We start from the raw sequence: 24,040 nt of genomic DNA, 5'->3' as shown, positions 1-24,040 counted from the left end.
GTACATTGTTACAATTTAGGGAAAAATGAATAGTAATATTTGGCATTAATATGCTGTGTCATTTGCCTTTCATTTAATGAATGCGTTTCTGTGGTGCCACTGTAGAGATTTTTCATTCTTCTTAGCCAGGCTAATGTTGAGAGCAGCTTCTCCTCCTTCTGTTTCTTTTCACTGGAGTAGACTCTAAAAGAAAATAAGTATTGTGATTTGGTCTCTCGATTACACAATCTAAAGAAATATAGCACAGTTTAATAACTTCTCACACTGAATTTCATATAGCAACTAGGTAACATATGCCTCTTACATCTTAAAGCATTATCATTACTGACATCATATGAAATTACTAACTTCTATTTTGCCCATTAGGATGAGTAATCTACTCACCTTGATCAGTTTTGAAAGCACCAAAACGTCTCAAGTATCACTGTTTCTGGTCTTTACACTTTAAGCACTTTAAGTATCTTTGATAATGGATTTTATCCCCCTTTTTATTCCCTTTCAGCACATTGGTCTTACTACTTTCTCATAAAATCCTTTGCTCCCTTTTCCACAGTTACTGTATGAACATTGCAGACCTCATTTCTGTCATCACCTCTCAACTTGACTGTAATATCCCCCAAGGCAGAGACCATAGCTGTGTTCAGTCACTATTCAAATCTTGGCACCCAACACAGTGCCTGGCATACAATTAGTAATTGTTTAATTACCAGTGATTTATACTTACTCATTCTCTTCTGCCTAAAATCTCTTAAATTTGTATTTAACTTCATCTCTTTTTATGAGGAAGGATTTTGTTTTCTGAACTCCTCCTGAGCTTGATTTCATTTAAAGGAAAGAATTTGTTAACTTTTGTGCTAATTGTGACTACCCTTCATCCTACACAATTATTTTTCTCTCATGAAACTGGAAAAGATGGTTATATAAAAATTGGTTCAATTCTTACTAAACATTTAGTAGAACTAGCTTTCAGTGTATTATACTGTATTATCAAAATATATATCTAAATATTTTTAAACATGTTTAACATTTTCAGAGAAGACAGAAAGACCTGGAGCAAGTTAGAAATTGTAAGCATCATTTGCTTTTTGAAGAAAGCCATTTTTCGAATAGTGGTGCATTGTTAAGAAATAAATAAATCAAGAAAAGTAATCTTTTTTGGTCATATCATCAGGAATGTTGGTGAGATTCTTATTAGTAATAGGAATGAATTGGTCACTACTCCGATGTAGTGACTTATGATTTAGTCTTTTTCTCTAATTTGAGACTGTGGCAACATTTTAACATATTTCAAAATGTATCTTTATCTATCCATTATATTTTTGATAACACTTTAAATCTATTAGTTTAAAGGTAGTTTTTAAGCTACCTAAACACTTCTATTTAGTTCAGTTTTTACATTAAGATCATTAGGGATGAAAGCTTGTTAACAGTTGCTGATAGTATAATAGTTTATATTTATTTATTTATGAAGTAAGGTGATCTCACTATACATATATACTATTATATGCATATGTGATATATATGAATACATATCTATACATCATATATACCATATATGTGTATATATACACATATATATAATGTAACTAATATGACCTTATTATCAAGCTTTATTATAACAGTATACATATATGTATACCTTGTTTCTATGTCATATGGACTTTGTGAAATTTTATACTTTATAATTTATAGGGTTTTTCTTTTCTTCTTTACTTTTCTTTTTGAGATTGAGTTTCACTGTTATTGCCCAGGCTGAAGTGCAATGGACTGATCTCGGCTCACTGCAACCTCCGCCTCTTGGCTTCAAGCGATTCTCCTGCCTCAGTCTCCCAAGTAGCTGGAATTATAGGCACCTGCCACCATGCCCTGCTAATTTTGTGTATTTTTAATAGAGATGGAGTTTCACTATATTGGCCAGGCTGGTCTTGAGCTACTGACCTCGTGATCCACCCGCCTCAGCCTCCCAAAGTGCTGGGATGACAGACATGAGCTACCACACCTGGCCTGTAATTTACAGGGCTTTTCATACTATTTAAAGAAATTCAAATATGTATACATGTCTGTATGTATATGTGTGTATATATAGATGTATATATATTGCATATCGTATTCTAATTAGTATTGCAAATGTATTTTGGCCTTTTGATTATTTCTGGCGATAGTGTAACATTTTTTCTTTGGTGATTTTACCAAATATTATCAACCACACTAAAATCTCTAGCAAAATATATGCATTAACAGTACTCTGAAAGACATGTACATTATTAGTTATATGAGCTATGCAGTCTTTTGGATATTATATTTTAGAATAGTGTGACATGCAAAAGAACTCACCTAAATCTTAAGTGTACTTTTCAACAGTTTATTATTTTATTTTTATATTTCAAATACTAGGTTTCTTCAGCAGCGGTTAAAAAAGGCTGTGCCCTATAACCGAATGAAACTTATGGTTGTTGGAAATACTGGGAGTGGTAAAACCACCTTGTTGCAGCAATTAATGAAAACCAAGAAATCAGATCTTGGAGTGCAAAGTGCCACAGTTGGCATAGATGTGAAAGACTGGCCTATCCAAATAAGAGGCAAAAGAAAGAGAGATCTCGTTCTGAATGTGTGGGATTTTGCAGGTATTTCTTTCTATAGAATTTTAAAATTCACTTTTACCATTTGTTTTGAACAGGGATTCAAAAACTGAACTTTCTGTTCTAATATCCAGAAACCTGGTAGACTGTATAGAATTATTCCAAAGCCCTTTACTTCTCCTAATTTTACCCTTGCCTCCAGAATGGAGGAGAACATGGAGGGATATGTTGGTAACAATACGGTGCTAGGTATTTTGATCGGTTGGTGCCATATATGCTAAAAGTGGTCAATCCCTTGTAAAAACCCAGACTAGTTCTCTAAACATTATCTGTTGTTTTTCTCTTATTAGTATGCTAAATAAAAAATAGTATTATTCCCCCAGATATTTTTTAAAAAAGAGTTCTTGCCTGTTGTTTGAAAGATTTAAAAAATTTGTCTCTAATCTTTATTTAGGTCGTGAGGAATTCTATAGTACTCATCCTCATTTTATGACGCAGCGAGCATTGTACCTTGCTGTCTATGACCTTAGCAAAGGACAGGCTGAAGTTGATGCCATGAAGCCTTGGCTCTTCAATATAAAGGTGATTTATTCTGATCTTTTGAAAATAGAAAATAGAAAATAATGTGTATGTGTGTGTGTGTGTGTACGTTAATTTATTTTGGGCAAACAGTTGCTTCAGTCTCTTTAAATACTTTCTTAAAAGAAGCACTAAAGTTTTGAGTTGGGAAACTTTCAGAGTAATTAAATCATAACATGAAAATGGTATGTTCCATATTGGTGAATGTTATTGGTAACCCGAAATTCTTTTATGCTGTAAAACTTGAAAATATATATGTTCAACTGTTTTTTTAATCATATTATTTCTTAAATGAAATCTAAATTTTTCTAATTTAAAATAAGCTATATTAAAGAAAAGCAATCTATATATATCATCAACTTCGTACTCAGGGGCCATTTAGTGTGAAATCCTTCAGATTGTATCCTTTAAGTGGTCCCAGATTATTATGCTGTTATATCTGGAATCTCCCTTTTGTTGCTTTTGTATCTTTTCCTTTGTTGTCTTGTTGTCAGCTATGCCTTCAAACACTGTGGCTTTTAAGAATTGAGACTAAAATGCTGCTTGCATGATGCTGCAATGAGCTCTTCTGTGAGCAAAGTCCTTAAAAAGGCTTGTGTCAGGATATTTAACCATGTCATTTGGCTGCATACATGCTTGTTTTGTAATTTGGGTGTTTTTTAATGTTTCTTTTATTAACTTTTTTACAGCTAGCCAACATGAGCAAATATTACAGTGGCAGTCATACTTGCTTGAATGGCTTTTATTCTTTCATTGTAGACTCCAAATTGAATGACTTTAAAATGAATTTAGAAGATTAAATTCACAGATAAGGAAGAGAAAATATACATGATATGACGTTAATTTGATATAATTTGTGGGTTTATGAAATGCTTATTTTATTTAGGAGTGGATAACTCATCTTAAGGCATGAAGATGAGAAAGGAAAACTATGCTACTACCATTATATAGGCTACCTAAAAGGGATAAAAATTGGATTAAGGAAGGCCTAAAAATGATTTTTTAAAATGTCTAGGTTACGTTGTTTTCTTAGGTTTAAGGAAAAAAGGACAGTTGTTCTTTTCTTCTTCTGAAGTCTGTTAGTTTCTCTTTTCCACTCAAGTGAATGTCACGGAAAGCAAATATCAACAGGAATGTGAGCAGGCCCAATTTGAAAGCAAACACAAGAGGGTTTTGTGTCTTTCCCTCCAGGCTCGCGCTTCTTCTTCCCCTGTGATTCTCGTTGGCACACATTTGGATGTTTCTGATGAGAGGCAGCGCAAAGCCTGCATAGGTAAAATCACCAAGGAACTCCTGAATAAGCGAGGTTTCCCTGCCATACGAGATTACCACTTTGTGAATGCCACCGAGGAATCTGATGCTTTGGCAAAACTTCGGAAAACCATCATAAACGAGAGCCTTAATTTCAAGGTAACATGGTAGGCTGGTAGAGAAATGTAATTTATTAATTCTCATGTTATGCAACTGCCTAGAAATGTCAGAAATTTTGAGAAGTGAGCAACTCACTTAAAATTGTGGGATTTCTTTCCCCATTGCTGTTAGCATTGTTAAAGTCTTTTCCATTTTAAAATTATTTATACCGGACTTCATTTCTAATTCATAGAAATGGGAATAAAAAATAATTAGAGGACCCTGAGAGAAACTAAGAGAACATTTCTGGGATACTGAGAAAATGTTTCTGAGAGAGAATCTGAGAAAATGTTTTTGATGTCTTTTCTTATGCAACTTCTTGTAGTGGTGGTTCAGTCCAAGGGTAAAGGTGAATACTGAGGTCTTGGGATCATCTTTCTTCTATTATTCTTTGACTGTTATTTTTCCATTTGCTCCTTTCATTTGGAATTCCTATTTTATGGACATCTTGATCCTTTGTGCCACTCCTTCATGTATTTTGTCACGGTGATTCCCATTCCAATTTTTTTTCCCCTCTGTATTGTGAGGCAGCTGTTTTATTTAGTCTTGAAGACCACTGACTTGGTTTTCGGCAGTATCTCACTAATTACTTAGTTCATACAAAATGGACTTTTTATTTTGGGAATTATGTTTTAAATGTTTAAAATTATCTTCTGGTAAGCCAAATCTTTATAAAGCATAAATAAATCAGTTATCAGAGACAACAGTCTTTTTTTAATACTTGCAGGAAAAAGAAATATTCACTGGGATCTACAGGGAGTGTGGTGTAAACTGTACTGAAAAATACCCTTGATAGTTCCATATGACAAATATAATGATGAATTTCACTTAGTCCCTCTTGGCTTAGCTCATTAGCACTAATGATCAAGATCCTGGCTGATAAATAAGAGTCCTATTTCGTCTGGGCAGTCCCAGCATAATTATTAATAGTGTCCCACTATATTCTCAAAAGCATTCCAATTTGGATGATAAATTATATGGTCACCTTGGTTATAACTCCGCGTTGGCCAGTTAGCTTACATAATCCATTTATATAGATTATGTGTGCTTCTCTGCAAAACCTAATGAGCCATTTGTAAAAGTGATGGCTTTTGCGGTGTCCGGGGAGAGAATTTGTATGTTCGTGTCCTTCAGCACACATTTATTATAGTTATTAAAAGGTTTTATTGATGATAGACGGTACTGTCATGTAAAAATGACGTTATTTATTTGTAGATTTTCCTATTCTCTTGTTGAACATGTAATTAGAAAGTAATATGACTTAAAGAAAAACAAATACACAAAATTTATTCATCCAGTTAATCTCTTAATCGAGGTTTTTTTTTTTTCTGAGACTATACCCATACTTCAAAAACTTTGTTGTTACTGAGAATATTTTGATAGTTTCCCTTTTCGTCATTGCTGTCAGAGAATGTATCATATCTTTCGAAAGACTTGTTGGAGGACGAGTTTGTTTTGAAAAGGCCTGAATTTAGTTGATGCAAAGTCACAGATAAGATGGCTCATTAAGCTGTATTAATACTGCTTTTGTCTAATAGATATCATTACCAATAAATCAGACCAGTTTTCCTTTTGGCACTTGTAAATCAACTTTGAAGACAACTTTTTACAAGGAAGTAAAACAGATGCTTTGAGAAATACCAGTATTAGTGAAAGAAAAGTATATATTGCTAATGGATGCAGCATTCTGGCATAATGGTTTGAAAACTCATTTGATTGCTTTGTAAAAGAGTGACTCTTTCGGAGGACCCAGGGCCTGTGGGCCTGCCAGAACTTGAAAATTCTTTCTTCCCTGAGGCGCTTCAACCTGAATTCACAGAGCAGCTTTTAATCTATTAGAGATCTTTTTTTGTCCTCTCGTTTATTTTTCATCTTTCCCTTTGATCTTAGCTCTTCTCTAATCTTTTTCTGTCTCAACCTTATTAACATGTGTCTGTGCAGACACTTTAAGTTTTATTTTTTTGACTCAGCCTGTCAGTGAACTGATTATCATGCTGAAAGGAGAAGCAGGACAATACAGAGTTGAATGCCGACAATACTCCTTTTAATCTTGTTCAGCCCATTAGCAGAGCAGGCATCCCTTTAGGCTTTGAGACCTAGTCCCCTAAAACTCATCCCGTTTCTACTTGATTTGCTTTCTTTGAGAACTCTTGTTTACTTTTATATGGAGGTTTCCCTCCTTGGATTAAAACATAAACCTCAATCTGAAGTTCCATTTCATCTTAATTTATGAACAACTCTGAGAGGGAACATGAAAAGTGGAGATTAGTGAAATTATCTCCAATTCTCTGGGTCAAAAGATACACGAAAACAGTCTCTTGAGTAACCATTTACAGGTAAATAAATACAGAAGTAATGGTTATGGTTGTCTCCTTAAGGTTTTAGTCACAAATGAAAAAGACTAAGTTAATTTTTTGTCTCTGTGTGCTGAATTTCTGTTTGTAGTAAGTGTAAGAATTTAAGCAGAAATGCTGTTTCTTATCAGGTGAAAAGAATATGTAATTTCCATAGGTCCAGAAATAGGGAGAGTTTGCCATCTGGTGGTTCTTAAAGGCATTGCGGATGTTATTAAGAGTTGCTTTTCTATTTAAAATTATTTTAAAAAATGTTTGGAAGATACTTTTATTATAGAAACTATCCTCTTCAGCCTATTCTTTAAAAAACTTCTTTTATGTATTTCTCATTTTGTAGACAGTGATTAGATTCTAAAAGCAACAGAACAATGATCATCCTCTCCTAGCAGAATCACTGGTGTTTAGATGATTTCTCATTTTCCCAAATTCAAGGTTCCATGAAAAACACAGCTTGAGTGGGATTTTATGTCTCCAGGTTTCACTGTTGATATATACATCCCATCAATATAACATTTTACAAATAACAAGCACAAAATTTAATGTTTTACCTTGAATATTTAAAATATAATATCCAAAAGTTCTTGTAATTTGTACTGATATCTTATGCTAGCTTGTCTGTTTCACGTTAAGTTTAATGTCTTAAGATATAAAAAATCTTTCTTATGGTTAGTGATTTATCTTATTTTTTGCCATGGAATTTCTGTATAGCAAGATAAACATTTCCATACTATTTTATTTGATATTTCCTAATTTGCCTCTGGATCAACAGTTTTCCTATTTTAATTTCATTGTACTTATTCCTTACAATCTAAATAGCTTTTTATTATATTTTGATTTTATTTAAAAATGTACTTCTGAATAACATATCTGTTTCTGTAAAAACTGTTAGCACTGAATTTGCCAACCATTTGACACATACACGAATAAAATAGATTTTTACGGCTTGTCATTTGTAATTTCATAGATCCGAGATCAGCCTGTTGTTGGACAGCTGATTCCAGACTGCTATGTAGAACTTGAGAAAATCATTTTATCGGAGCGTAAAAATGTGCCAATTGAATTTCCTGTAATTGACCAGAAACGATTATTACAACTAGTGAGAGAAAATCAGTTGCAGTTAGATGAAAATGAGCTTCCTCACGCAGTTCACTTTCTAAATGAATCAGGTTTGTGTGTTTCTTTCCTTATTTTCAAAGCTCAGCTGTAATAACTTATAAAAGTGTTTCTGAATCTTGTATAGAATTTACATTCAAAGCTGAGAGAATATCCATACAGTTCTTTAATAGGCCACTGATTTCTTTCTTTTTGGAGGATCATCATGTGTGTGGATGACAAATCATGTATCATGTTGTAAGAAAACAAATTTAGAAATCACCTAGGAGTAAAATAGTGGAAAGATTCCCTGAGTGGGAGTTAAAATATTTGGGTTCTAGAACTTACTTGTACTATTCAGGAGCTGTGGAACCCCAAGCACAACCATATCCTTCCATAATGTCAAATGAGTTTAGTGCATGTGAAACTTATTTTTATATTGCAAAGGGGAATTATTGTTGGAATGGTCTAACTGGGACGCTTTGAGAATCAATGGCTCCCTGAGATGATGCAGCTGCTGAGTGGAAGATCTAGCTCTCTTTCATCAAATATTGGTCTCAAAGATGAAAATTCTCAAACCAACTTCAGTGCTAATTGTGTACTTGATCATATTACTTTGCCAGAAATGTGTGAGTTGTTTGATAGTACTAGAGTAAGTGACTGGGAAGCTGCTTTTGATCCCTAGATTCTGTTGTGTGAAAAATAGCTTCCTGTGGTTTATGATCTGTTCCTTTTCCCCATTGTTCTTAAGGTATGCTGAAATATGCTGTGTTTCTTATCTGTATTTGAAAATAAAACATGTCTTTGTAGTGTTTATTCAGCAAGCAAAACAGAAAATTATGAATTTCTATGTGTGCATGAAATATGCTTTGTAATGCATGTCAGTGTCTCAAATATGTTTATATATGATTGTTTTATGTAGTTTAAAAATACTCCATTATAATATTGGGACTTTAGACCATAGGATGCACAGCTTCTAGTCCCAGCTCTGCCACTAGGTATGCTGAAATTTCTTTACCTGTAAAATGAGGAAGTTGGACTAGATTCTTTCTAAAGCCCCTTGATATTTGTTCTACATTCCATGTTTCACTGTTTGATGAATTTTTACTACAGGAGTCCTTCTTCATTTTCAAGACCCAGCACTGCAGTTAAGTGACTTGTATTTTGTGGAACCCAAGTGGCTTTGTAAAATCATGGCACAGGTTGGTATCTTTTATTTTTGTGGCACGGGGGTTATGGTCAAAGCATAGAACAGATGGCGCCCAGAGCATTGAGCATTTTAGAGTTTGGGTTTAGTTAAGGCAGAAACTTTTGTGAATTTAGAAGACTGTGGAACATTTCACATAGAAGACTACTTGAAGAACTTCATGGAAGAAGGAAAGATGTCTTGAGTTCACTTCCATGACTTGGTTTTCAAGCCACATACAGATGTTTGTATCACTCTGTCCCATGCTGCTTTACTAGATCCTGATGATGTCATCGATTTGGTTACTGAATTAGTCAATTGAACGAAGGCTTTGTGGAAATCCTTGGGGTAAACACATAGAAGAAAATTGGGTTGCTGAGCCTGTGAAACCTCTATCTAGATAACATGGAGGGGAGTTTGGACTTAAGTGAAATGATCTGAACTTTAAATGCTTACGATTTTGAAAACTTTGGATGGCGTTGGTTATAGCTGTTTTTTTCTTATATTTCACATGGAAAATGTTTTTTTCTCCGAATGATAATCCATTACCAGTGAGTTTAATTAGTTACAATAAACCATCTCTGTAGCTTTGACATAAAAGACCATTTGAGCAAAGCATACTACTTCAGGGCTTTTCAACCCCAGCATGATGATATTTTGGGCCAGGTAATTCTTTGTTGCACATTGTAGCATGTTGGCAGCAGTTTTGGCCTTTATATTCTAGATGTAAGTAATATCCTTTAGCTGTGACAAGCAAAAATGTATCCAGACATTGCTAAATATTGCTTGGAGAATGTGAAAATGACCCTAGTTGAGAAACATTAAGCTTCTGATTTGTTGATGAGTAAAATTTATAGTTTTGCATGTGGCTGCCGGAGTCCCTAAAATTATTATATATTTTTATATTAGAGATATCTCTTCCAATTAAACCATAAAGTAATTAAATTCACTCAGACAGTCTTGAATAATTGTTCCTAAATTCCATCTAAGGAAAAAAAGGAAGGTATTGTGAAGAGAGAACTCAGTCGAGGCTAAATCCAGTACCATGGAACTCGAGAGCATATTGAAACATTGCAGTCAGTGATTATTTGCAGTATGCTAGTTATTGCTATTTTGGGAGGTATTTTTAAATTAGACTTTCAACCTTCTGCACATATTGTCATGGATCGTGTGATTTTACTCAATTATTAAACGATAATGGAGACAGTAATGTGACCCACTGCACTTACTTGAGGTAATTGATTATTAGTTCTGTGAAATTTCTTAATGCATTAAGCCTTTGTTTACTTATTTTTTAAATAAGGAAAATAACAGTTATCCTCTATATTGCCTCCCTAGTTCAGTGTAAGTGAGGGGTAAATGTTAGCTAATTTTATATTGGATCTATTTGGCAATTTAAAGAATGTTAATTAGGAAATTTAAAAAAATTCAGAACTATAAAGAGGTACTCACGTAGTTTTGGAAAGTGTGTCATTTATGGGCACAAATAAAAAAGATGTGTAGGTAGCTGCATCCTGTACAGCAAAGGAAGTTTTAAATATATCCAGCAATTTTGTTGTCCTAGTTGGCGCATGGTAGCTATCAGGAGGTAACTCAACTCCATATAGTCAAGGAAACGCTATAGTTGCTCCCTACAGTGATGTGTTTCCATGTCACTATGGAACACTTGAAATCGCACACATGTGAACATTAGGGTGGGCATATCTTGTACAGTAGAATAAGGAAGAGGTTTGCATCAGAATCCCCCTTTTAAAAAAATGCAGATTTTCACTATGACTGCAATAAAATTCCTAAAGATTTTGTGGAGTAATTAAGTTGAAAATCCATGAAAGTTCTTCTCATTAACATAGTTATAAATATGATAACTTAAGTAAAAATTAAGTTAATTTGAGCCACTCAAAGTTACTTTGAAAGACAGATTTAAAATGTCAATAAAATGATAATTTAAATTTCTTATTAACCTAAAAAAGAAGTACCATCATTTTTATTTATGCCAATAAATTGAAATATAATGTCATTTTCTCACTAAGGTTTAAAGGAAATGAAAGCTCTAAATAATCAAGTGAAACCAAGAGCAACTTGTCTGACAGCTATTAGCAAAAATAAATAAGAGTATTCACCTTCATGAATCAAGGCAAGGGCACGAATAATTTCATGGTGCAGAAGCTGTAATGAGCCCACCCACTCTATGTGCCCCGAGCTGTAAGGTCACTAAACTAATTTTAAAAAGGTACCATTAAGGCAGGTAGAAGCTTACAAGACTCATTTAACTGTATGATAAAAGAGATATGAAAGGGACCTATTGAATTAATCAGGTGGAACATTAAAAAGCTTATATGGCAATTTAACCTTGATAAAAATACATGGGAGAAATACAAAGGAATTTGGAAAATTCTCTTTCCTTGAATAAGGCATCAGTTAGCTATTCAGGTTATTAGGTTGAAGGAATGTTAGGAGCTCTTTTAAAGGTGATGAAGTCAAGATAATGTTGCAGATTTTATTCTTACGTAACAAACCCCCTCAAAACTTGGAGGCTTAAAAAGTGAACAATTTATCATTTCTCATTCTTCTGTGGCTTGACTGGGCTCAGCTGCGTGATTCTGCTCCACATGGTATTGGCAAGGGTCATTCACTTGGCTTCATTCATTAAACTGAGCTGGAAAGTGCAAGAAAGGTACGTGCACGTTTTTGGAGTATTGGTGCTTCTCCATGTGGCCTATCGTATGGCTAGGTTGGGCTTCCTCGTGGCGTGGTGATTACAGAGTAATTGGACATCTTTCATGGTGGCTGGTTACCAAGAGAAATGAAGCGGAATTTTTCTGTCCTCTTAAAGGCTAGGCCGAGGACTGGCAAAAGTATTAATTCTGCTACATTCTAGTAACCAGAGTAACCACAAACCTACCTCAGAATAAAGGGGAAGGGAAATAGACTCCATATGAATAGCACCTGTGTATAGCGATAGAAATGATGTGTCCATCTTTGGCAACTTCTGCTGCAAGTAGTGGTAGCATGCTATAGATCCACTAGGAAAATCAAGCACAAACTCTTTAAAAAATAAATGTATCTTGGTAAAATGAATTAGAATAACTAGATAATAATGGCTAACACACATGAGGTTAATATGTGCTTTTCAAAGATTATCTCGCCGGGCGCGGTGGCTCAAGCCTGTAATCCCAGCACTTTGGGAGGCCGAGATGGGCGGATCACGAGGTCAGGAGATCGACACCATCCTGGCTAACCCGGTGAAACCCCATCTCTACTAAAAAATACAAAAAACTAGCCGGGCGAGGCGGCGGGCGCCTGTAGTCCCAGCTACTCGGGAGGCTGAGGCAGGAGAATGGCGGGAACCCGGGAGGCAGAGCTTGCAGTGAGCTGAGATCCGGCCACTGCACTCCAGCCTGGGCGACAGACCGAGACTCCGTCTCAAAAAAAAAAAAAAGATTATCTCATGTAATTCTCACAGCAACACTTCCAAATGGTATTTTATTAACCCCTGTGATACAGATGAAGAAACTGATTGACAGAGAGGTTGAATAATTTACCCAATGGTACACATTCAGGAAGAGGTAGAGTTAGAATTTCAAACCAAGTCGTTTGACTCCAGGGCCTATGAGTTACGTTCATAGGGCTAATATTCAAATGATAGAAAAGAAGTAATAAATAAACATATAATATGTTGAGTGGGTGCTACGAAGAAAATATGAAGTGTAGTTGGAGATGAGTTGTCAAAAAAAGGTCTTAGCACTTAAAAAACACTGAAAGAGCAAATAATTCTCTTTACCACCTGAATTGTAACAGCAATCTGGAATTGCTATAAAGTACACAACATGGGAGAAGTCTTAAACAACAGTTTTTATTATTTATAGGCCCATTGCACGCTGTCATTAAATACCAATATGTACAATCAATCATGCATTCATTGATTTAATAAATACTGTGCAAACAAAATAGAAATACAGAGATGGGTAAGACAAGTCCTTGGGCCTAAGGACTTTATAACCTGGTATTTCACCCAACTACATGATAGCATAAATAATGTTTGCTTCTGTTTAAGTATTCCTTGAACATTATAGATCTACCAAAGAAAATTAAATACAAACCTCTTTTTAAAGTGAATTTGAAAAGCAAAATAAATTGGAATATATAGATAAATATGCTAAAATTTGTCATATGTACTTTGTGGGCTTTGCATGTGTTATTTCATTCTCAGGGCAATCTAAGACGATCACTTTTACTGTCTCATTTTACAGAGAAGAAAGCTGTGCATTAAAGAAATCAAATACCTTTCCCAGGGTCACACAGCTAGTAGCAGAGCCTGGATTTGAATCTGGGTTCTGATTTTTAAGTGCCATGACAATGGTCAAAGCTCAAAGTATGATCTCTGTGTTAGAATCATCAGGGTTGCTCGCTAAAAAAGCCAATTCTCAAACCTCATCCCAGACCTACTGACCCAGACACTGCAAGTAGAATCCATCAAAATGCAGTAGTTACTTTGAGAATCATGAAACTCTACTACACCATCTGTCTTCCTATTCATGGAAACCCTCTCCTAGTATATAAATGTGAAGAATATTTCTATTTCAAACCTGTATTGATAATTGTCTGGAAGATCATTTTCCTGGGAATATATTATTGATGAGACTGCAAAACAGAAGTAAGGTATTGGATTGATCTTTTCACTGAAGCTAGGGAAATATTGATGTTCATTGGTTCCAGAGAAGTTCAATGATTTCCAATCTGAATTAACTCCCTTAATTTAACATTTTTTTTTTTTTTTGAGAGTGAATGTCCCTCTGGGCTTCTAGGCCACATAGTTGCTAGAGAAATTAGGTACTTTGTTGCACTTGAAAACATTAAAATCTTTCTGACTACTTTCACTGAGCAAAGAGACCTAAAATGCTTTAAATTTGCAACCTTTCAGAAAATAAATTCTAGTGATTATTTATGACTCAATCTTTCAGATTTTGACAGTGAAAGTGGAAGGTTGTCCAAAACACCCTAAGGGAATTATTTCACGTAGAGATGTGGAAAAATTTCTTTCGAAGAAAAGGAGATTTCCAAAGAACTACATGTCACAGTATTTTAAGCTCCTAGAAAAATTCCAGATTGCTTTGCCAATAGGAGAAGAATATTTGCTGGTTCCAAGCAGGTAAAAAAAACCTTAAAAAATAATCACTACATGGAAATTCACTATCTATTCTTTTAATTGTCAAAGTAACTGTAGTCTATAATAGATGTATTAAATAAATAAATAAATATATTTTGCTTCCAGTGTAAACTTCCTGCTGACATATTTATTTTGGAATGAAACATTGCATCTGACACTTTAAAGATATAGTAAAACTTATTTTATATATATAGTTACTAGTTGACTTATCACTGTTTAAATTATTTAAGAAAGGTAAATATTAGAGATAAATGTGTGTGTGTGTATGTGTGGGTGTGTGCGTCCCTGTTTATGTACGTGTGTGTTCTTAAACAACACTGAGAGAGTTTATTAAGCAAGTTCTGAGAAGATAGTGAGTTTTCAACAGAATTTTAAAAGCATTTATGGCATCATAGTGGATGCCTAAGTTTTAGCCTATACTTTGGCTGTCCTACTGCTTTATAAGGAAGTGGGAAATGTTATAAAGTAATATGATGTTGAAATGTGCAAATTACATTGATTGATGGATGCAGCCAATTGTAAAAATAAATATACACTTTTTTTCTAGGACATGTATTTTTCAGGATTTATGTAAGATTACATTTGTCTATTCATAACTAATTATAATAATTTATGTATTAGTGCACAGGGATTACCAAAAATATTTCATGCATCTACATCTGAGCATGCATTTGAATTGATTAATAACCTCTGAATTTTTGGTGTAGGAAAAACATGTGAAACAATGTTACAAAAAGACTACAGTTGCTTGGAGTGGTTACCTTCATTGATTTTAAGCAGTAAAATCATTTGCTCAACATTTTTGGGTATTCTGTGAGGCTGTATAACCATAGTGTCCTTTTGCCTTTAGTTTATCTGACCACAGGCCTGTGATAGAGCTTCCCCATTGTGAGAACTCTGAAATTATCATCCGACTATATGAAATGCCTTATTTTCCAATGGGATTTTGGTCGAGGTTAATCAATCGATTACTTGAGATTTCACCTTACATGCTTTCAGGGAGAGGTGAGTGTTTAATGAAGACTTAATATTTAGAGAAATTAGGGAGATGGCATATGAAAAGTAATATGCCATTTTCTCAGAGTTTGCTTGTTTGGAAGGCAGCTGAAGAATTAGAAAATAAGCTCATAAAACCTTGGAGTAGGCAATGTAAAGATACACAAGCACATATAACCTCATCCAATTTGTCAGGAAGAAAACTCCTTAGATGCTCACTCAGCTCTTGGCCGTGATTACATTGTAGGGAGTGTGATTATCTCTTTTCTGTTGCACAGCCACTAAGCCATTTACAAAGAAAAGAGCAAATCCGGTGTTTATAATGCTAACTCTTTCTTCTAAAATAAATAGAGACATTTTGGTACTGCAAAGGGAAAATACCATTTTTGGGATTAAAATTAGCTTTACACAGGTGTTACAGGTTTCCAAAATAAACCTTATCTTGATTGGAATTAATCAACATATAGGTAGTTACATTGCATTAAAAAGTTCAGAAAGTTTTGGGTTTAGCACGATCAATTTCTTTTTGAAAATTATGAGGATTGATTTATGATTCTCTTTTGTCATCGGTTGAGCCTATTAAACTGCTTAACAGCATCAACCTGAAATGGATCTTAATCTACAGGGGATTTAACTGGTTTTATTGTAAAGTTATGGATAAAATATTTAATAGATATGGATGAGGACTCATATCATTAACAACCCAATACTTTATTTCAAAATGAGTAGATCTGTATTACAATCACTTGTGGTGTGTGCAGTAGATTTTTTTCCCTTTAATTTAGGAAGCAGTTAATAAACAGCTCCATTTGGATCCATTTAAATTTCTTTTAGAACGAGCACTTCGCCCAAACAGAATGTATTGGCGACAAGGCATCTACTTAAATTGGTCTCCTGAAGCTTATTGTCTGGTAGGATCTGAAGTCTTAGACAATCACCCAGAGAGTTTCTTAAAAATTACAGTTCCTTCTTGTAGAAAAGGTAAGGAAATCAATTTAAATGCTTCAATTGTAACACTAAAGAAATCTAAACTTAAAAACATATATGTATATAAACAAAAAACCTTTACTTTAAAGCTTTGTGACAGTATGAGATTTAGACAAGACGTTGAGCTCTGTTTTCAATCATGTAGGCTGTATTCTTTTGGGCCAAGTTGTGGACCACATTGATTCTCTCATGGAGGAATGGTTTCCTGGGTTGCTGGAGATTGATATTTGTGGTGAAGGAGAAACTCTGTTGAAGAAATGGGCATTATATAGTTTTAATGATGGTGAAGAGCATCAAAAAATCTTACTTGATGACTTGATGAAGAAAGCAGAGGAAGGTATGTTTTGAAACAACTTACAAATGCGTTTAAGTGATCCTTCAATACTTACAAAATGACTTTTATTAAATGTAAATATTCTTATTCATAACGGATGAGTTGAAAAATAGTATATTCAATTATAGGGACTGTTCAGAAAACTGGATTATATTTATTATCAATAAAATCTTGTATTCTAGATTCAGAAAATGTTTTTGAGGGTTTGAATGCTGGCTCATTGAACAACATATCCTCATCTGTGAAATAGGAATACCAACCACATCTATCTCATAGAATTGTTATAAAGATTCAAATGGACAATACATGGATGTAATTTACTAACAGGTCTGCCATATAATAACAGCTTCAGCTTCATGAATGTGGCAAAAGCAGAGAATAGATAACTTTCTAGTCAGATGTCTGGTAGTCTGCAGCAGTTCAGAATTCTACAAGTGAACGTAGGAATAAATTTTTGAAATTCCAAGTAGATAGATATTAAGTGAATCTTTAAAATGTTCTCAAATTTTCTAGAGAAATCTAAGATTGGTTAGAAAGGGAGGGGTTAGAAATTATAGAAAATATTCCATTATTTTTTCATATCAAAACCACAGATTTATGTATCTCCTTAAATGTTGTTTTTATTTAAAAAATGTTTTATTACTTTTCAGGAGATCTCTTAGTAAATCCAGATCAACCAAGGCTCACCATTCCAATATCTCAGATTGCCCCTGACTTGATTTTGGCTGACCTGCCTAGAAATATTATGTTGAATAATGATGAGCTGGAATTTGAACAAGCTCCAGAGTTTCTCCTAGGTAATTCTTTTTGTTAATTTGAGAATAAAAATTAGGATGTATTTTTCTCCTTATAATTTAGAAAATAGATCTCATAATTATATTGTCATAGATTTTTACTGTCTTCATATATTTGTTATAATGTTTTTTATTTGGAATGATATATTTTAAAGGAATATCATGTTACACATCTGGAATTTGCTTTGCATATAATCATGTAGACTAGGATCAAGATGAGGATGAGATTATCATGGAAGCACAAATATTTATGAAATATATCTTTGTATTTGCCTTAATTGCCAGGGATGTGGGAGGCAAATAAGAAGGTTTTCAGGTGAGTTAAGTGAAGCAGCCATATTTTATATTTAAAATGACAGAATAGGTAAAGGAAGCACACCTCAGTGTAGTCATAGCAGGGGTTTTATGACTGAGTGTGACAATGCTGAATTCTCATAGAAATATTCATAAAAAGCCTTGAAATTAAGAAGTCAGAAGTGTCACATGGTGATATACTCAAATTCTTTTTTTTTTTTTTTTTGGTATGCTGAACAATTTACATTTGTTGGTTCCATGAATTCAATCAGTTATTTTCAATAGAGGATGATGGAAATCATTGAATTCATGTAGCATGTTTAGGTGTTCATTGAGAAAAGGTGAAGTCATGGTAACCATGTTCCAATATTCTCGTTTGTATCTTGACTTCCTGGACCTGTCCTATCATTGTACATGGATTTTTAGGCCTAAAAGATGTTTTAAAAAAATGCTCATACACTTCAGAAGATGAAAAATGTATGCATTATAACTACTTTGGGAAAGAAGCAGTCAACATAAGATATGTCACTGTATGTCATTCAGTAGATTACATGTGTGGCTTCTCATGTCTCTCAGAATAAAAGCTAATGTCCTTAAAAGGCCTGTGATGCCATGATCTGTCTGACTCCTCGGTCATTGTTTGTTTTTTTTTTTTAATATATTTTATCCAAATTTATTTTTTTAATTGACAAGTAAAAATTGTATATATTTATGGTGTGCAACATGATGTTTTGATATATGTATATGTTGTGGAATGGAGAAGTTTAGCTATTTAACATATACATTATCTCAAATACATATTTTTGTGGTGAGAAGTTTTAAAATCTACTCTAATAGCAATTTACAAGTATACAGTATATTATTATTAACATTAGGCTGATGTACTCAAGTTTTAAACATTCCAGAGAGTCATTGAGGCAACTACGAAATGCATTAGACTGATTTAATGTAAAGCATTTAAAGACAATTTTGACCTTACTTTGTTTAGTTTTTGTTGTTGTTTAGTTTAATTTTAATCAAATTACCCCAGAGATAATGCCTAGAATCTGTCAGTCAGGACATAATATTCTTAGCAAAAAATTGTCCAAAATTTGGGACATGATATTTAAAGCAAAATAAACACCTCTATACTTTTCATATTGGCATTCATTGGAAAGTTTAGGATGAATTTAAATGCTTTGGAACTGAGGAAGTTAATGTATTAGTAATAGAGGATTAACACAAAATGCTGAATCGTCAATGCTGAATCCTACATTTTAATCAACCCCAAACTTCAACGTATACAGGAAAGTACTAGACATAGTGCATCCTTCCTCTGAAGAAATCCCAAACTGTCAGACACAGATTCCTAAAATATTTCTTTGTGCTGCATTAAAATGTGTTTCAGATGAATGGACACGTTTTGAGTAGTGTATGTGGAAACGTCATTTACAAAGTCTGTTTAGTTGGCCGGGCGTAGTAGCTTACTCCTGTAATCCCAGCACTTTGGGAGACCAAGGCAGGTGGATCACGAAGTCAGGAGTTCAAGACCAACCTGACCAAGATGGTGAAACCTCGTCTCTACTAAAAATACAAAAAAAATTAGGCGGGTGTGGTGGCGGGTGCCTGTACTCTCAGCTACTTGGGAGGCTGAGGCAGAGAATTGCTTGAACCTGGGAGGTGAAGGTTGCAGTGAGCCGAGATTGTGCCACTGCACTCCAGCCTAGGCGACAGAGTGAGACTCCGTCTCAAAAAACAAAAACAAAAACAAAACAGAAACAAATAAACAAAGTCTGTTTAGTTACACAGATAAGAAAATGTTTGTGATTACTCTCCCTTCTCTAGACCTATGTCCCATAAATCCATAAATCCCATGTTCATTTACAGAAAGCAGTCTAGATAGGAGTTTCTCAGTCTTTGAGCTGTTGCCATTTTGGCTGGGATGACTGTTATCGAGGTGCGTCGTAGGATGTTTGGCGGCATCTCTGGCCTCTACCCACTAGATGTCAGTAGTATCTCCCCTTCTTCCCTCAGGTGTGACAATCAAAATGTCTCCAGATGTTGCCAAAGATAAGGGGCGGGGTTGAGTATCCATGATTTAACAAATTAGGTGTATCCTTCTAAAAACATTTTACAGGTAGAGACTCCAGCATCTTTATATTAGGGTAATCTGGAGAAGGTCTTGCCTCTCTCCATTTTCCCTCTTCCCATTTTTATTGTAGGGCAGCAGTGCATTCAGGCTTTTTGAAAACTCTCTTTTTCCCAGATAGCAGTAACTATTATGCAGTGACTAATATGACCGACTTTAATAGATATGAATAGACTTGTTTTGTGAATATATTTTAAGATATAAATGTATGGGATTTTGTTCATGCATCTAAGAAGCTACAAGGTACATTTCCTCTTTGTGGAGCTATTTATTTTTCTGGAGAGCCAAGACAGGTACTTCTACTTCTGTGGTGTGATTTGAGGGGTTAGGAAAATTTCCTTGCCTTCAATTTTCCTTCCAACCTGGATATCACAAATACACAATAGTAGTCCTTAACTTTATTTTTGTTCTCAGTCACCTGAAAGACATGACAATCCATACTCTATATTAATGCAGCAGTGATTCTCAAATAGAGAAGGGCTTTAAAAATTAGAAATCCCTACTCCATCTTAAAATGTTGATGTATCTCCCTAGAGTATGTTACTCCTCTATGCTCCATTACAATTTCTCTTTATTGTTGATAGCTGTCCAGATTGAGGGGAAGCAGAGCAAGATGCATCTATTATATGTTTCCATCTCTCCGACCCATTCTCTCCCTTTCCCCTCTACTTGCTTTCTTTCTCTTTTCCCTCTTCTGTTTACCCGATTCTATTTCTGATTCCAATATATAACAGTTTCCCCTGAAACTCTCTCAATACCAACAATCCTAACTAATGGTTTTTAAAAGTCAAATATTTATTAAGTACTGGAGGGATAGAATGAGAGAATACCAAGACTGATAAGATGCAAATAATACTTTTAACATATTTACAATCTAGTAGAAAGACATGCTCAAATGAGTTAATTATTTTAATATACTCTGTCTCTGAGCATAAAATATAATTATATATGCTCATTATAGATGTATAAAAAATAAACAAATAGGTAGAAGCTTTCCATAGATGTGTAATTTCACCACTTGGAAATTACAAGTTGTTATAGACTGTTTTGCGTGTATTCACTTATATCCATCAAGTGACTACATTTCAAGGCACTACATGAGAACCATAAATATTGTACAAACAGGATTTGCTGAATGTCGTTGGAGAGTAACAGTCCATGGGGCTGATTGTGATCAGTTTCTGAGGCAGGCCTCTATTTCTTGGTATGTATTGGTCCCTGTAGGCTTGATCAACTCCCTGGAGGTGGAGATGATGGAGTAGCAGAGCTCATCAAGGGTATGGAGGCTTGAAGGTACAAAGCACGCTCAGGAAATTTTGGCTATTCCGGTTTGTCTAGAGCACTTGTTCTCAACCTTACCTGCTCGTTACTAATTCTACTAAATATAGAATTAAAAGAAGAAAAAATCAGATAACTATTTTCTCCTGGGACTAATTAGATCAAAATCTTTGAACCCAGACATTAGTGTTTTTAAAAGCTCCTCAGATGTATTGTTCAGCCAGGACTGGGGCAGGGAAAGCTACTGAACTCATCAAGCCTTGAGAATGAGAAGAACAAGAAGAGAACTTTAAAAGGATTTAGGGGCCACAATATGACTGTGGAGCTGAATTTAGATTTGGTTTCGTAGGCAACATGGAATAATTTGTGTGTGACCAGGAGAATGACACAATCAAAGTGGAATGATAGGAAAATTAATTTTACGAGAGAGAGAGAATGAGTTGGAAGTTAGGAACTCAGGAGGCCTCTTGGGACTCAGCAGAAGGCTCTGAGGCCACCAAATGGGTGTGGTGGTAGTGGAAATGGAGAGGAAGGGAATGTGAATGAGGCTGCACAGTGAACTGCCAGTGTTAGCCGTGGGGTTAGACCGGAGCAAGACTTAAAATGGTTCGTCAGTTTTAACTCCAGAAAGACCTCAAAAAGAGCTTTTGTCTTGTTATCATCAGCTATATGGAAGGTAGAATAAAAACTTGTTAGGAGAAAAGATAATAAATGTGGCTTTTGATAGGCTGTGATTGAGTTGGAAGGGCATACCAGTGAAATATCCAACACAAAGTTAGAAGTGTAGAAGAGCACTTAGGAGGTGGCTATAAGTGAAAATGTGAAAATTATCTACGTTAGAGGGATAGATGAAGTCACAGAAGTGGATGACATAATTGAGCAGGTTATATGTAGAGGAAAGATGGGAAGGTTGAGGACAAAATCTTTAGATGTATCTTTCTCGGAGTAGAAGGAAGAGGAAATGTTAAAGGAGATTTGATTCAATGAAACAAGTAGATCAGATTTCTATTCAAATATACAACAGATATAATTAAAACAGATATAATTTATTTAGGTTTTTTTTTTTTTTTGCTTGGACAGATTAATTTAAGTGCTTTGTATTTTATTTTCAACAGGTGATGGCAGTTTTGGATCAGTTTATCGAGCAGCCTATGAAGGAGAAGAAGTGGCTGTGAAGATTTTTAATAAACACACATCACTTAGGCTGTTAAGACAAGTAAGAAATTCAGTAATATAATTATATTAAATTACACATTATTAATCTGCTGGAATTCTTATTTTGTGTACAGTTGTGAAAATGCAAAATAATGACCACATTTCTACTTGAGTTTAATTATGCAATTCTAGTTTGTCTTTTCTTTGTAGAATAGAAAGTTTTGTGTTATTTCTCCTGTTGAGAAACAAAGCACTATATTCTGAGAATCCTTATAATTGTGATGCATAGTATGTTGTAAAAACTTTTGTAAGACTCACTTACCCTCCTCTTTTTACTTTAGAACCTTACTGTTCAAAATGTGTTCCATGGATAAGTAGCCAGGCATTATCCAGGAGATTGTTAGAAATGTAGAAACTTGGGATTTTTCAGCGCCATGTTTTTGTCCCCGGTGCTCCACAGTAGTCAGACTCCTAGTTGCCTCCACTTGCTTCCAGACCTTGAAGCCTAGCAAGCTCCTGACTTCACCTTCTATTTTCTTCAGAGTGTTTATCTTTTACATTTCTGGTCTAGGGAGAGAATGATTTTTATTTTTATTGAACATGACTTCCGTGTGTTCAGAGTGAAAGAAGAAGTTTAATGCATGACCTCACATTGCTAATTTGATTGAAGGTGAGAAATCTTAAACCAAAACTCTCACTGATAAGCTTGCACCTTTCTTTTCTGGATTTATCCACTTCAATAAGAACCGCTATTGATTACTTGCTACAAAGATGGAAAAGTCAGCACGCTTATCCTATTTCCTACTTCCTGTCCCTGCCCACTTCCTAAAATTTAAAATTGGTTAAATTAGTTTTCCTCATATATAACAATTATAACTTGGAATGATTTACAAAACTTTTGATTTTTTAGTACACCAATTCTAGACAGCATGGACTGACTCCTTGCTATGTGAGATAAGGAAAATTACTGCCATTCTTTCTCCTCTTCCCATCACCTTCTCACGTTCCCTAATTTGTTCTATTATTTTTATGTAGTGAAAGTTTATAACGTTTATATTCTGTTCTGTGCTCATAATTAAATTGTTCACATTTTGTCTATAGTTTGGTTCTGAGGACAAAACCAATAAATGCCATTTATATATATTTTTATTTGTACAGAACCAAAATATTTCTACTTTTAGACAAAGAAATGCAACCTTCTGTCACTAACTTCTTTTCCTAATAGAATAGTAACATTCCAAATAACAAAGTCAAACGGATCCTCTATTGTTATGTATTTATCATCAGTCTATAAAAATAAGGGCATATTTTAATTCAGGCCACATTTTTACCCTGATTTTTAAAAAATTGTTTTTAGAGACGCAGTCTCACTAGGTTGACCAGGCTGGTCTGGAACTCCTGGCTTCAAGTGATCCTCCCACCTTAACCTTCTGAGTACCAGTGGTGATTTATTTTATGTAGCTTTTTGAGGTTTTCTGATTATATATATATATATTTTAAAAAACATACTTCAGGAAAAGATATTTTCATCATGCCTTCAAGTGTTTCTAAGTTCTTAATCATACAGTTTGTATAACAGAATCTACTTTCTTTTTTTTTTTTTAATTTATTTATTATTATTATACTTTAAGTTGTAGGGTACATGTGCATAACGTGCAGGTTTGTTACATATGTATACTTGTGCCATGTTGGTGTGCTGCACCCATC

The 24,040-nt window shown here is 34.4% G+C and overlaps 1 protein-coding gene across 1 annotated transcript in view; it reads left to right on the top strand.

Moving 5' to 3' along the window:
• The window catches only part of LOC105533890 (leucine-rich repeat serine/threonine-protein kinase 2), a gene marked incomplete at its 3' end in the record, with an annotated part of 159,019 nt that overhangs the window by 98,235 nt on the left and 36,744 nt on the right, over nt 1-24,040 (top strand). The window contains exons 29-39 of the mRNA XM_011972478.1: nt 2,395-2,624; nt 3,034-3,161; nt 4,350-4,568; nt 7,887-8,088; nt 9,128-9,216; nt 14,162-14,349; nt 15,218-15,372; nt 16,198-16,344; nt 16,496-16,687; nt 17,335-17,481; nt 22,294-22,394. Coding sequence (XP_011827868.1) covers nt 2,395-2,624; nt 3,034-3,161; nt 4,350-4,568; nt 7,887-8,088; nt 9,128-9,216; nt 14,162-14,349; nt 15,218-15,372; nt 16,198-16,344; nt 16,496-16,687; nt 17,335-17,481; nt 22,294-22,394 — 1,798 coding nt within the window. The remainder of the gene's footprint in view (nt 1-2,394; nt 2,625-3,033; nt 3,162-4,349; nt 4,569-7,886; nt 8,089-9,127; nt 9,217-14,161; nt 14,350-15,217; nt 15,373-16,197; nt 16,345-16,495; nt 16,688-17,334; nt 17,482-22,293; nt 22,395-24,040) is intronic.

Source organism: Mandrillus leucophaeus, unplaced genomic scaffold, assembly GCF_000951045.1.
Source record: "Mandrillus leucophaeus isolate KB7577 unplaced genomic scaffold, Mleu.le_1.0 Scaffold1293, whole genome shotgun sequence".
In the NCBI taxonomy this organism is placed as follows: domain Eukaryota; kingdom Metazoa; phylum Chordata; class Mammalia; order Primates; family Cercopithecidae; genus Mandrillus; species Mandrillus leucophaeus.
This window is presented reverse-complemented; position numbering and strand designations above follow the sequence as displayed.